This window comes from Chinchilla lanigera, unplaced genomic scaffold (assembly GCF_000276665.1).
Source record: "Chinchilla lanigera isolate Chin_1 unplaced genomic scaffold, ChiLan1.0 scaffold00009, whole genome shotgun sequence".
Taxonomy (NCBI): domain Eukaryota; kingdom Metazoa; phylum Chordata; class Mammalia; order Rodentia; family Chinchillidae; genus Chinchilla; species Chinchilla lanigera.
Window position 1 is genome coordinate 12,259,951 of NW_004955410.1, and position 15,101 is coordinate 12,275,051.

The window sequence follows — 15,101 nt, forward strand, 5'->3', positions numbered from 1 at the left end:
GGGAGGGGGTTAAACTACAGTTTCTTTTTTTAAAAAAGATAAGAGGGTCAGGGGTAACCTGAGCACGCCTCGGAACAAGCCTCTGGTTGACTTTGTTTCTGGGTAACAGGCTTCTCAAGCTAACAAAGCTAAGACTGGAGCAAAGGGTCAGAGAGCTCTGGCAGCCAAGGCTATTTCACCAACGACACACGCTCACAGAATCAGCAGTGACAAAGGCATTATCTGGAGAAACATCAAGCCCGTGGGCAGTAGAAGACTGAGGAATTAAAGCGAATAGTGACCTGGGCCCTGGAGAACACATTTCAGTGGAGGTTCTACCTGGGGAAGAATCTTAGCGCAAGGGGACGGACTTCTGATGTGTCAGACCCCAGGAACCTCAGCATCTGAGGGATGAAACACTGCTTGTTCCCTGACGCAGCCAACCGTAGCCCCGCTGGGACACAGACCTTCACCTGAGATGCCCGTACACACACTTCTGGCTTGCCCTGCCTGGCAGCGCATGCCATGCTGCTCTACCCACTGTGAGGCGTTTTCCTGCTATTAACGAAGCTTCTGGTTTTTGACCTTTTGTAGGAGACACCAAGTGAGTTGCTCACTTGAAGACCCGTTATTTTTTTCATTGTTGTATCCAAAAGAGGAAAAGGTCATTTTTAAAAGTAAAAGTCCGACAGCGATGTACAATTTCACATATGCAACAAAGAAAACTAGCCTAAGACTACATAGAAAGTGATAGAAAATATTCAGTTATAAACTAAAAATGCAGGGAAAATAGGACATGAGCAGAAGACATAGTTGGAAGAGCTTATTAAATCTCTGCTGTAAATGCTTTTAAGAAAGGAAACATATTTGTCAGGTTCAAAAAAATTACTGCAGAATAAAAATGACTCAGATGATTTTATTAATTTTTTTTGTTCTTAAGAAAATGTCAACTGGAGCCAGCGGGGCTGGGGATTTAGCTCAGCGGCACAGCGCCTGCCTCGCAAGCGCAAGGTCATAAGCTCGATTCCTGGTACCAGGGAGAAGAAAAAAAACTGTGTAAAAATTCCTTGGGGGTTGGGGATATACCTCAGTGGTACAAATGCCTGCTTGGTAAGCTCAAGGTCCTGAGTGCGATTCCTGGTACCAAAAAAACCCAAACAAACAAACAAAAAAAAAACCGGAGCCAGGTGTGGTGGCAGCCTCCCAGCACTCGGGAGGCTGAGGCAGGAGGAGTGCCATGAGTTTGAGGTCAGCCTGGGCTACCTAGTTAAGTCAAGGCCAGCCTGGACTATACAGTGAGACTCTATCTTGAAAACTACTGAATAAATAAAAATTTAAAAAAAAAAAGAAAAGAAAAGAAAATATCAATAGTGTGCAGAGGCACATGTCTGCAATTCCAGCACTATGCAAGGATAATGCAGGCCGACCACAAATTAGAGCCCAGCGTGGGCAATTTAGCAACTTAGTAAGACTCTGTCTCAAATAAAAAATGAAAAGGGCTGAGCATGTAGCTTATACAAAGGTCCTGAGTTCAATCTCTAGAAACGCAGAAAGAGGGGCAAAAAAGAAAAAGAGAAACATCAAGTTTCTCCCAGCCTACATGAAAATCTGGCTTTCATTCACATTCACTGACTTTGAATGCCAACCTCATCCTCACTGTTTTTACATAGACTCTGATGCCCTCAGTCCTTGCTGGGGCAGACATTGAATTCATGCACACAAACCAAAGGCTTTAACTATTGACACGGACATGGTCTGCTGAACTGGTGGCGAACCTATGGCACGTGTATTGTTTTTCTTTTAAGACAAAAAATGTTAATGTACAAGTTGGTTTTTCTCTAAACTAAAACCGCAGTATTCGGGTTTTCATTGCAGTGCTGGCACTCTGCGATAAATCAGTGGGTTTTAGGTTGCACTTTGGGCACTTGTCTCTAAAAGGTTCGCCATTGCTGCTCTGCTGGATCCACCAGCATCAGGTGATCTCTTTAGAAAAACCAGGGGTCTCTTGCATGAGGTACCAAGGAAGCCGATCTTAAATACAGTTCAGAGAGGCCAAAACAATAAAAAAATAACCACCTTGCAGGAATATATGGTTCATAGGTTCCCATTTTGCTTGAAGTCGTTTTTAAATCCACTGTGTGTATCTGCAGTGCGTGGATGTGGACGCCTGTGCAGAGCCGAAGAACCGCACCCCTGGCTGCAGGCTGCAGCGGCAGCTCATCTACTCTTTACTCCCTGCCCTTACCTGGAGGGTGGGATCAGACTTTGTAGCAAACACGGAGCATGCATTTCTCGAATCATTAAACCTAGCAATCTGTGCTGCAGCGTGCGGTTTATAAAAGGCCTCTGCAGCCCCCGCCCCGCGCCGTCCAAACCTCACCTCGGCACTCGACATCGGGGTCTCCCCAGAAGAGCTCCTGGCACTCGCTGCAGGTGCGGCCTCCGAAGCCCGGCATGCACTGGCACTGCCCTGTGAACTACGGCCGGAACACAGACAGGGTCAGGCGGCCTCGGCGGCCTCGGGGGAGGCAGCTGTCGTCCTTCCCCCGGCTGCTGGGCGGAAGGGACCCAGCGGGCTGCCAGCTGTGGACAGGGACCCTCCCTCCTCCGTCTCAGGCACCAAGGTCACCGGCCTGCGCCTCCTCGCGGCTCCCCCAAAACAGGGTCAGAAAGGTCCACCGCGTCCGGGGTCTGTGTCCGCCTTTCTGCACTGTCGCCCTCACAGAGCCACACCAATCCTAGGCCAACCCCCTCTCAACCTGACTGACTAGGGAGCGTGTGAGCTGTCTACATGTTGGGGGCCGCTATTTCACGCTGAGTAATTAGGCAGGAAGTTCGACTCCAGGGCCAGGCAAGGAAGAGAAACTTCCGCTCTTGCCCCTGCCCTGTGCCCTCCGTACCGCTGCCCACCCACTGCTGGGCACTGCACTGAATCGCTGTGGGCGTGATTATATCACCCCAGCCCAGCAGGGGCCAGGGAGGGCCGAGACCAGACCTACTGTGCTGGCCAAGCTGCTACCATGCTGGCCCTTCCCAACTGAGGAGAGGCCACCGAAGGGACTGGCTGTCACGGGGGCCCACCATGGCCTCACCCCTCACCTCATTGCAAGACGGCCCGAAGGAATGCTCGGCGTTGCAGTCACACAGCTCGCACCCGGTCCCGCCGGCCAGCTGCCAGGTGTTGGGCGCACAGCGGTCACAGTTCTGCCCGATCACGTTGGGAAGACACGTGCACTGGCCAGAGGCCTGGTCGCACCGGCAGTCAGAGCTGTTACAGTGCGCCTGCTCGGTGCCGAGGGTGTTACAGACGCACTCTGAAAAGGACAGCGGGGTCGGGGGTGCTGGTGATCAGTCACAGGCACAAGCATGCACAGCTCAGCTACCCCCCAACGGCCAGCGTTCCCCCTGTCCCAACCTCCACCTGGACGTCCAAGTAGGGAAGGAAGTAACTTTTTAAAACCTTAAACTTAGGGCAAGGGATATAGCTCAGCAGCACAGCACCTGCCTGGCAAGCGTGAGGTCGTGAGTTTGATTCCCAGTACCAAAAAAATAAAATAAAATAAAAACTTAAAACTACTGTGCTTCAGAAGCTTTTGTGAAATGAGACACAGTTCTGCTCTTTCCCGGGCCGGTGACAAATTTGCACAACACCAATGACAGTGTTGCCAGGAGTATTTCCTAGATGGACAGACTCAGTGAGCTGCTCATTAATCACGCTACAAGTAAAGATTTAACTGTAAATAAAAAGTGCGCCACTAGGAACGGAGATATCCAGTGGTTTCAAGCTCTTGGCCGGAAACAGCGGTAATTGGAGGTGTCTGAAGCAGCAGGGAGAGGCCCTGTAAGCCACAGGCTTTAAGGAACCTGGTCCTGCTGGTCCCCAACATCCCACATGCGTCTGTGTAAACAAAAGCAGGGGCCTTGGAGCAGCAGCAACGAAAATGCCTGCTGTTCTCTTGATAAGAGAGAAATAATAAGGTCGCAGAGAACCATTCAGAGATTTCACTTCTCTCTCTTCCCTAGGCTGGGAGGATCAGCTCCCTCAATGAGGTCAGAAAACTGTGGCCTGCACGGGTCCTCAAAGTCCCATCCAGTGAGCAGGTTCAGGGGAGAGCACACAGATACGCTATTGCATGGGATTTATCATGGTGACAATTGGTTTCACCTTTCAATTTTCTCTCCCCAGCACTGAGCCACATCAGGAGACTTCAATCTTGCCAGAAAATGAGAATACAAAGATATTTAACAATTCTGTCTCACCTTTCACTGCAAGTGCAATTTTTTTTTTTTAGTACCGGAAATCAAAGTCAGGACCTTGTGCTTACCAGGGAGGTGCCGTGCCACTGAGCTATATCTCCGGCCCTGAAAGTGCAATTTACTCCCTGCCTGAACATATGTTTTTCCCATGTGAAACAAATACATGAAGAATACAATCCTCTAATAACGAAGAGGAAGTTGGAAACTGGGCCTGGGGGCTCATGTGCTATGAAGCCAGCACTCTGGGAGGCTGAGGCAGGAAGATTTCAAGTTTGAGGCCAGCCTGAGCAACATAGTAACTGAGCAAGACCTTGCCTCAAAAAAAATTTTTTTTTAAAAACGGGGTTACAGTGAGGGATGTAGCTCAGCATGAAGGTCCTGGGTTTGAATCCCACTACGGAAAGAAAAGAGGTACACAGAAATCATTCTAATGGAAACAAAGCTTTGTAAATAAGGAAGAGAAAAGGGGTTGAAGGGATGCGAAGAGAGTGGGGAAAAAAAAGAGGAAGCAAGAAAGTTGGCATTTATTTTTTAAGGAAGATTAAATAATAGTCTACCACAGGCTTGAGAGAAAGAAAGAAAGAGAGGGAGAGAGAAAGCGTCAGCGAAGTCGCGCATCTTACTTCTGCAGTCCTGCCGGAGGGCTTCACCATAGTACCCAGAGCGGCACAGCTGGCAGCGGTCCCCTTCTGTGTGGTACAGGCACTTGAGGCATCTTCCAGTGTCCTTGTCGCAGGCCTCTGGGTCACTCGCGTCGATGTTGTGGTGGCACTGGCAAGGCTGACAGGAGCCCCCCACGTCCGTGGGATTGCCGAAGAACCCTGAAGCACACTCGTCACATCTGGAGCCTATCGTGCAGGAAAACCAAGCACAAGACCTTCAACTGAACCAACCAGCTGGTGCTCAGCGCTGGCATCCCTGCCCAGAGCCCGGCCCATCACACCCAGAGGGGAAAGAAAGGCTCTGGCTGTCCGGGGAAGAAGTCTTTTGCGGCCACAGAAGGGCCAAGACAGTTGTGAGTCTTTAGCTTCCCAGGCAGGAGGTGAAGCAGGCTAGCGCCTTAAGAATAAGGAACAATGTAAAAGATAGCCTGAGGTTACAGTCCTAACCCAAGGCTTATGTAAACTGAAAAGAGCAACTGGAAAATGGGATCCTTAATGATGACCAATTTCCCTAAGAAACCCTGAAACCATATGTAAAAAGTTCTTGCTGAACTATGCATGAGTGTAATGGTATTAGAACCAGCAGCTTCAGTGATAAAGTAAAAGGGGCCTTCTCTAGCAAAACTCAGCACTGACGGATAATGTGAGGGTAATGAACAGCAGAGAAGCTTTGGCTGGTTCAGCTTCGGCAACTCCCTCAATGGTATTCTTTTCTTTCTACCCACTGTACTATGTGGAGACACTTTTGGTAGATGTTAAATAAAAGAAGGGAGGAAATAACACATCAACTGATCTTCCTACTGTTTAAGAACAGAAAAATGTTCCATAGGGCTTTGCATGGATTCAAATGTCCTTGTGATCTTGCTCTAGCACTACCAGTCGAAAATTGACTACTCTACATGCCAAATTGGAAAATAACAGGAATTTCCCAACTCCCTTAACTCTTAACTAAGCAATGTATAAGTGAACTTAACCAGACCACTTTTTATCTTTTTCTCATTACTAATGAACTAAAGATGCTCATTTCCTTCTCCTGCTCCTCCCAAAGCCTGTGCGTGACTTACCGATGTACCCCGGCTCACAAACACAAGCAAGCTGCAGAGTGACCGGATCCTGGTAACAGCTCCTGGCAAACTGGCGCCCGCTGTCAGGACCATCCGGGCAGGGGCAAGGGCGGCAGTGGTCCCCCGACCCAATGATGGGGTCTCCATAGTAACCAGCCAGGCACCTACACCGGGCACAAAGGGAGTGAGCCGTGACCACGGTTGTTAGGAACTCTAAGAAACTCAGAACTCTGCTCTACTTGGGAACATTCTTCCCAGCTTCTCCAACATTAGCTCCCATCAGACTCCCTGGGAAGGCTCCAGACAGATCACAGGGACCCTTTCCCCCATTCTCCCTGTTTCCAGAGGAAGCAACACAACTCCTGCATGCACTCTGCTGCCGTCAGCTGCCAGCCTACCCTGAGCAGCAGGTCTGCTTCCTCTTTGCCTTAAGGCGTCCATTTTTGTGGGTGTGGCTGGCACTGTCTGGCCTCCGTTCTGGCGGGGAGGACATGTTAGCAAAACCCCTCCCCAGCTATGGGTCTAAAGCCACATCCTAGGATGCAGCTTTTACCAGTCACAAAGCTGCCAGGGAGGCCTGCAGCTGGGTGACTCCTGAGTCTGTATGTCAGGTGGTTCCAAACTTGGAATGAGAGATGTAATTTATTAACCGCCAAATCCAACAGCTCCAGGCTCCTTCTTTTAATAGCTAAGGGATTCATGGAGGGTGAATGATTTGCAAAGCTCACAAACCTCATCAGAGCCAGGAGTTTGATTAGGCCTCCTGATCGTCAGTGAGGACTTCTTTTATTAGGCTGTGCTGCTATCCTCAAGATAAATGCTGTAAGGTTATGCTGTAAAACATCTAGACTGTAAGAGCTTGAAGGAACTTTGGAGACCATCAATCCACCCTGGTTATTATGCTTACAGGAAGTTGGCTAGTGTAACTCATCCATGGTTATACAGCAAGGTAGGAGAGCTGAGGTTGCAACTCAGGTTTGAGGATTTCCAATTCAGTGTGTTTTTCATGATTTCGTTTTGCTTTTTTGAGTCAACACAGCATTTTGTTTGTTTGTTTGCTTAGACAGGGTCTCACTATGTAGTTTTCAGTCTGGCCTTGGACTCACTATGTAGTCCAGCTGCCCTCAAATTCTTGGTGATCCTCCTGCCTCAGCGTCCTGAGTGCTGGGATTACAGGTGTACGGCACCATGTCCTGCAGGATTTTTTTTAAACAAGGGAAAGTATAAAGAACTAGAAGAAAAGTGTTCAGAGGAAATTAATTATGCACTTCATTAGCTGCAGAAATAATAAAAGAACAAGTTCCCTAATTATGTGCTGGGGAAATCTACAGTGATGAAGTAATTCTGTATGGTTTTGTGAGCAGGTCTCCATCAGCCTTTTCTAGGTGAAGTACAACCAGAAATATCGTGACACAAATGGAGGGTTCACTTTCTGCCTCCCCTGAGGAGAAATCTAAGAGTAGAGTTTCTTTTTAAATTAAGGGGACTAAAAAAAAAAAAAAAAAAAAAAACAAAAACAAAGTGAGAAACTGTCAATGAGTCCTTGATTGTTCAATATTGCAGGTCTCTCTCTGTTTTCATGAGAAACCACTTTGAAGATATCAATATGTAATACAACAAGCATTGTTAATTTCCTACCACTTTGTTTGTAACTCTGCATTGTCTGTACTGTTCTTTTGCTATTTTGTAAAAGGTTGTCTGTCTGTTCATGTTTTCCTCTTTTTAAAATAAAAAAAAACACTAAAAAAAAATAAAATGGTACAATAATTGCATATAAAAAAAAAATTAAGGGGACTGAAATTCTGATCACACAGAATGACGAAAGAATGAGGAGAAATTGGTTTACACTAACTAGATAGCAGAGCTCCAAACACTTCAACAAAGTGTTTCAATCTAGCCCTTCCACCCAGGGCTAAAAAATCTTCCCTTCTCCCACATCCTTTCCCATTTTCCTGCAAGGAATCAAAACTCTTTACAAATAAAACCCAAAGCCAGTTGCAAATTTGGGCGGAGAGTATCTCACAGGATCTGCATTCAGATGCAGGGCACCGGTCTCACTGCAGTTTACTCTGCTCCCACCCTGCTTTCTCCTTGTTAATCTGACTTCTTCATGGTCTCCTTCTCATACCAATTCTCCTCTGAAACACCAACAAAGATAAATATGGAGCCAAAAACAAAAGATGACACTAATGTATGAACTCCTCCCCGCACTGTTGTGTGACTGTGTCCTAGTTTTCTGTTCACCCACGATTCTGTGGTTTAAGTGATGACTGATTCAAAGACGAGACACAGGACCTCTAGCTTCCTGCATCCACTCTCCCTGCAAGCCAGGAGCCATATGCTTGTTTCATGAACATCTCAAGGCCTTACACTAACCGCATATTTGGTTTTCATTAGCAACTTCACCTTTTTTTGCTAAGCACCTTTGGAACTGATCAAGCAGAATTTCACAAATGGCTTTCTGAAACAAAATCCCACATAGAATGGAGGGATATTAGGAAAGAGAAGTTACTGATGTGGAAAAGTAGAGATCACTACTACTGGGCGTGGTGGTGCATCCCTGTAATCCAAGCACTCTAGGAGGCTGAGGCAGGCATATTATAAGTTTCAGCCCAGCCTGGGCAAGTTAGTGAGACTACATCTCAAACTAAAATAAAAGGGCAGGGAATGTAGCTCAGCATAAAGGCCCTGTCTGTCTTCAATCCCCAGTACCACATTTTTTTTAAAAAACGAGTAATTTTTTTTTAAAGTGTAGACTATTCTCCCAAAAAGCAGATATTTTTAAAAAAATTTTTTGAGACAGAGTCTCACTATACAGTTCAGGCTGGCGTTGAACTCATTTTGTAGCCCAGGCTGGCTTCGAACTCACAAAAATCCTCTTGCCTCAGCCTGCCAAGTGCTGGGATTACAGGCATGCACCACCACACCCAGCCAAAAAGCAGGTTTTAAATCTGTGTTTCCCAATTACTAATGAACGGGGCATCCAATTTTTTCATAGGAGCTATTTTTACCTCCTGAGCTAAGTGGTTATTGTCACTGGAGACACATTCTGTATCTTGTCCTTACTACTTGTCTGGTGCAGGGCTTTACATCCATAATGATTACTGAATTAACATTTCTCTAACTGGAGACCAGCTCTACTTGTGCACATTTTATGTCTCCTGGAAACAAAGCTATTTCAAATAGTAATCTGATTTGGATTTAGTGTCTACTTGGAGCCAACTTTGGCATTAACATTTCACAGCTCTCGTCAGATGTGCCAAAGCAGAGGTCAGATTTCCATGCAGAGGCACGGTGAACGCGGGATGACTGCACAAGGGCAGATCCACAGCGCTCTGGTTCTCGGCCACGGTCCCAGCACCAGAGCAGGGCGTGCCCCATACAAGGTATAAACTGCACACGCACTGAATACATGAATGAGTTCCTAGAAAGTACGGGGGCGGGGGGACCTGAAATACATGAGCCGTTTGGAGCCGGCAGTGGTTAATTCTGAGGTTTCTCTCACCCAAAGATGATGTCCTGGGTGTGGAGGGGCAGTGCCGTGGGCGCCTACCTTTCACAGTTGTGGCCCGTGGTGTAGTCCTGGCATCTCAAGCACTGCCCCGTCACAGAGTCGCAGTCATCAGCGTGCCCATTGCACTGGCAGGGCTGGCAACTCGGAAAGCCCCAGTAGCCCGGTAAACATCGGTCACACTGGCGAGTGTACACCCCCTGGAAACAGGGGCACTGGCCGGTGTTCGCGTCACAGAAGGCACTCACGGAGCCTTGCAGGTGGCAGTCACAAGCTGCAGAAACAGGCCATCCAGAAGTGCCTTGAGAGACTCACCCAACCGGACGTGTCCCTTTCATGAGCACCCTTGTCTTCCACTAAGACAGCTCGAGGGCTCATGTGATCAGCTCCCGGGTGACATGATGCCTTTGGAAGCTGCCCCGTCACTCCCCCGAGCTGCCCAGTTAATCGGAGTACGTTACAGCACTTCTGTGCACCTACGTTTGCATCCGCTGGGCCCAAAGCCAAAGGTTCCCGGCGCACACCTGTCGCAGGTTCTTCCAACCACATTTGGCCGGCACTGGCACTGGCCTCCGTTGGGGTCACACACAGAACTCAAGGAGCCCTGAGGGTCACACTCACAAGCTGCAGGGGAAGACAGACCAGAACCCATGACATGAAAGCCCGCACGCTGTCTCTGAGCTGGTCTTCGATCCCCCTAATCCTTGCTTTACTACTTTGCTTCTTCAGAGTTCCAGTTCAAAGTGAAAGCAGCCCTGTGTAGGGGTGGGGGGAGGGACAGACTTGGCAGACTGAAGCAGTTTTCCTAGGCAGGAGGCCCTCTCCTCTTGCCTCCTGAGCCCAAATATCCCAAGACATGAAACTGAAGCCCAGTGACCTGTGGGAGTTGGCCTGACCTTTTAAAGACGAATGTGTATTTTTCTAGACAAGCTGGATCTGCAGTCTCTTCCCTAGCTACCTGTTCTCTGTGTGTTTCCTGGGTCACTAAAATATTATTTAAAAAAATAAGGGAAAACTCTTGAGACAATTTCCTTCACGCTCCCTAGCACAGATGCACAGGGCACGCATTCCACCGCATCTCGAGGTGCCAAGGAGGCCTGGAGAGCAGGCGCAGGGAGCTATTTCAGACCCTTACCCAGGCCAGCCTGGTGGAGCAGGGCGGAGATGCTGAAGATGATGTTCCTGCACACGTCCGTCATCGGCGTCTTCACCACGCTCCTGCTGTTCTCCAGGCAGCGGTACCGCTGGAAGGTTTCCCAGGCACTGTTGGTGACCACCCCATCTCCTGAGCCGCCCACGGTGAAGATGTCCAGGGACTTGCAGTACGGCATGAGCACGAGCTGCAGCGGGCGAGAAGAGCGCCCCCATGACATCAGCGAAGGGAACCCCACGCTGCTTTGCTTCTTAGAGAAAAGCAGGCCCACGAAAGTGCAACCCTTTCCATCCTTAAGTATTCTGCCCAGACAAAACTTAGATCTACTTTACAGGTTTAGGTGGTTTTTTAAGATGCTGGTGAGTAAGGCATATTCCCATTTTTGGAGGGAAGCAATGTGAGTAAGCTCTTTCCGCAGGGTGCAATTTCATAAGCAGGGTAATGCTGGGGGCAAAAATGATTTGGCTTCTGCTCCCGGTGCTCCCGCAGCACCCCAAGCACCCGGGGAGGCGCCCGGTGTGGAGTGGCTGGCACTGACCGAGTCGATGAGCGTGTAAGGGCTCTCCACCTCGCTGTCGGAGGAGGTGTACTGGGGCAGCTCCAGCCGCACCGTGTAGTTCAGACCCTTCTCGAAGCACACCGGACGAGGAAGGACGACATATCTGCCCCGAAACAGGACAGGAAAAAACAGTGACAAAAAGTCAGCCTGGAAAGCATCCAAGAAACGAACACTGAAAACTGTACGGTGCCAGTCCCAAAGGAAGAAAGTCCACAGCTGGGGTCTGGCTCCGAAATGCTAACTCGACAAGCTGGGAGACACTGGACTAGAAAGGATGCGCCTGCTATTCTGTTGAGCGGCAAACCTCACCACACTGACCTTGAGCCTGGCGATAACGACACCACCTGGTTGTCATCATCGGGAACAGTGTTACCACACCGGCTGCTGGTTGGAATCTTCCCAGGCCGCTGCACTGTGATGACAGCTTTTTCCCAGCGGTCAGGCAGCTAGAATAAAAAACGAGCAATGGAAAGGACCACCACCATGAGCCCACCGCCCGCCTGTTTTTAAACACCCCTCCAGATCAACCCCTGGCCGGGTCTCACTGGAGAACACAGCTGCTTCCCCAGTCCTTCTGCCACTGTCCCAGCTCCGGTCTTCCTCACTCTCCTCTGACTGGAAGCACAGCCCCAAAGCTCTCCCTGCTGCCTGCCAGGGTCCCTCTCTGTCCTCTCTCCAGCAGCTCAAATGACAATGCCCTGCTCGGAATTCTTCCAGGACTTCCTACCACGAGAGTCCACATTCCTTTATTGACGCTGGCTTTTCCCAAACCCCATGTTCTTCATCTAGCTCTACAGATCCTCAAACAAAACCTCTCTTCTCTGCTCATGCTGTTCCTTTCCTCCTTCTGCGTCAGTTTATCGGGAGTCCCCCCATGTGTTATGTCCCAGTTCTGGTTCTTTCTGGATCATTTTGGCAGTCTCTGCCTCGTATGACCCCCTGCATCTCCTGGCAACATCTTCCCCTCAGCTGGGATCCGGTAAAGTAGGATCAGACGAGGTAATAACTCATTACCACCTCTACGCAGGCAGGTTAAACGGCCAGTGAGAGGCCACTACATGTCTAAGAAGCCGGATTCGAGAAACACATGTGATTTAACTTCCACCGAGGATGTTAACAAGTCAGAGGCTGATCCAGTGTAACCCCCAGATTTCACAGAAGTATTAGCACCTATTAGAGGTACTGTTTTTCTACCAGTAACACCACCCGGAAGCCCCTCACTCTGAAAGCAGCCCCTCATAATCCACTTTCCTTACCTGTGGCTCATAGCGAATTAAGATTTCATACTCCATGGAATAGGGGATGTTGTCAATGAAAAACTCCAAATAAGCTCCCTCAGGCACTCGGACGAAGCCAGCTCCCGTCCAGGAGGGAATGCGGTCCTGGATGTACTGTCGCTCCACCACACTGACGCCCTGAGGAATGGGAGTTAGGCTCCATAGCGAATGGGATCTGACTGCATTTCAGTCAAATCCAAAGCCACCCAGAGATTCAAAACTGTGGCCATCATACCTCTTTCTTAAAATCACAAATTTCCCAGGAAATTATCAAGCGCCTGATGTACAAATAAGGTAACTGGTTCCTTGTTATTTTTGTGTTTGGACTAGTCTTGGGACATTGGAGATGGAGACCCATAGGCTAAGGACGTATCTTAGGACACATCCAGAGGGGTGAGCATAAAGGAAAGAACGGCCCTGCTTCATGAATATCCCAGGTACTGTTTGAAGGAAGTCTAGAACTGGTCAAGTATTTCCCACATTCTCTTCAAGGCTAGTCCCATACCTAGTGGAGCTCTTCCGGTCTCTAATTGGCATTAGTTAGTTTCAGGCTCCAACTGCAAGTGAAGAAACTTAGTATGCTAATGAGCGCTTGTTCCTGATGAGTCATTGCCTATCACTGGTTCACAGGGCTACTATAGAACACCTATGGTTGGTCATCTCCAGGGACGGCCATCACACAACCATTCACTCCCTGTATCTGCACGCAGCTTTAGCAATCAAGAGGTGAAACCTTATCATCCACCCCGTGAAATGGGCTGGTTTTGTGACTTATTACCAAGACAATACGAGGAGACGATGTTCTGGGACTTCTGAGTCCAGGCTTACGAAACATCTGGCAGCTTCTGTTTCCTGCTTGGAAGCCTGAAGTCGGGTAAGAAGTCTTACTACCCTGACTGCACCATGCAGGGGAAGCTCATGAGAGCTGTGAGGAGAGGTCGAGCGGGGAGAAAGGCCCAGCCAGCCCCCTGCCATTTCAGCCATCCCATCTCAGGCAGCATACCTACCATTCTAAATCATTACATTTTAGGATGATAAATGAAACAAGTCTGGGTACATACAGTAACTTTGCAGCACAAGTAGAGACAATGGAGTCATGTGAGTTAGAGATTAACATAGGTTAAAACAGGACTGTTTTCAAGACGAAAGGTCTGCACCCTTATTTTGTGCTCCCTGACCAAAGCTACAGAAATGCTTCTTCGATGGCCTCTTAACCCACCACATCAATGCCATTACTACCCCCACAAAATGCCGCCTCACCCACGTGCCACATACTCCCCTACTTACAGGCCCCAAGCTGGCTCCCTCCGCTTCATAGATGTAGTGGTCCAGGGTGGTGAAGTAGTACCCTGACTCCACCTCGCTGCACTGCCGTCCGATCAAGTGAGGCCGACAGGAGCACTGGCCGGACTCTGAGGAGCAACTGTGGGGAGGAGGAGCCGTCAGTGTGGGCACCAGACACACATGCACCTGCGGGAAGCAGCTGTCCGTCTGCCACACATTACACGGGGAAAATGTGCGTGCAGAATTTTCTTACTTCCTCCAGAAAATAAATATGTGGAAAAATAATACCTGTGAATGAATCCCAAACTCCAAAGCCTGACAGGAAACCTCGCTGGCCTGGTCATCTTCATTCTATCTCCTTTGCCCTCTCTTCACTTTTGCTCCTCCCCACCACCTTGGGATATTGCGCAGGCATCATGAACTTCCCTGCCTTGGTATCTTGTATCTTTCACTTTATTTCCAACTACCACTCCTTTTGTGGGACTCAGAACCAAATCTCCATGTCCCCGAAGGACACCTCCGACTGGGCTATCCAAGAGGCACCCACAACCAATGGACCCAAAATGGCACTGATCGATCTTTCGTGTTTTCTACTGGGGTGAAAGTGCCACCACCCACGGAGTTAGAAGGTATTCTTTAGGTTTCTTCTTCACACCCCACAAGAATCAAATTCCGTGACCCTCCTAAGATGCATGAGCCACATCACTCCCTGGTGCAATGGTCTTGGGAATGTGCCCTGCGCCTTCCCTAACCTGTCCCTTCCCTACCTTCCCAGGCCTCCACCCCTCCCCAAGCCTGTCTAGCCATCTGGAACAACTCTGTTTCTCCAGTGCTCTAGGTGACCCCTTCCCTTTACTTCTGTGGTTCCTCCAACCTAGCACTGCCCTCTCCCCTTGTAAAGATCCACCTATTTCTTTCCAGACAAGACTCACTAAGGACCCTGCTGTGGCATTTCCTGACCACCAGCCTCTTCTCCTTCATTCCATCCCTCACCGAGGAAGAAAGGCAGGCACAAAGCTTATCTCACAGTATTCACTCAAGCTGAAGCATGGGGTCTTCAAATCCTACTTAGCCTGGCTCAAGCTCTACCCAGTTCATCAAGGGGTGTTAGGTTCCCTCCTCTGCCATTGTCAAGAGGCGCTTTCTGAGGCCTCAGTTGTTCTTAGATATACCTCTATTGTCCTCAAGACATGTTTGCTTTCTCCCTAGTGGCGTAATAATTAACAGACCTCTCTGTCCTCCTAGGAGATTGCCAGTGCTGTGAGGGCCCGGGCGGCACCTTCTCCACCTCAGCTGCCCCCGCCCCCTGACTGAATAAACACTGGCTGAACAAATAACTGCTGGAAGGGGAAGCG

The 15,101-nt window shown here is 49.0% G+C and overlaps 1 protein-coding gene across 1 annotated transcript in view; it reads right to left on the bottom strand.

The window, feature by feature from the left end:
• The window catches only part of Lamb1 (laminin, beta 1), a 64,199-nt gene that overhangs the window by 18,716 nt on the left and 30,382 nt on the right, over window positions 1–15,101 (bottom strand). The window contains exons 14-24 of the mRNA XM_005377293.2: window positions 13,750–13,885; window positions 12,442–12,600; window positions 11,504–11,631; window positions 11,165–11,288; window positions 10,609–10,813; window positions 9,954–10,097; window positions 9,516–9,747; window positions 5,963–6,126; window positions 4,860–5,084; window positions 3,079–3,293; window positions 2,360–2,456 (exon numbers count right to left, since the gene is read on the bottom strand). Of these exons, the coding sequence (XP_005377350.2) occupies window positions 2,360–2,456; window positions 3,079–3,293; window positions 4,860–5,084; window positions 5,963–6,126; window positions 9,516–9,747; window positions 9,954–10,097; window positions 10,609–10,813; window positions 11,165–11,288; window positions 11,504–11,631; window positions 12,442–12,600; window positions 13,750–13,885 (1,829 nt within the window). The remainder of the gene's footprint in view (window positions 1–2,359; window positions 2,457–3,078; window positions 3,294–4,859; window positions 5,085–5,962; window positions 6,127–9,515; window positions 9,748–9,953; window positions 10,098–10,608; window positions 10,814–11,164; window positions 11,289–11,503; window positions 11,632–12,441; window positions 12,601–13,749; window positions 13,886–15,101) is intronic.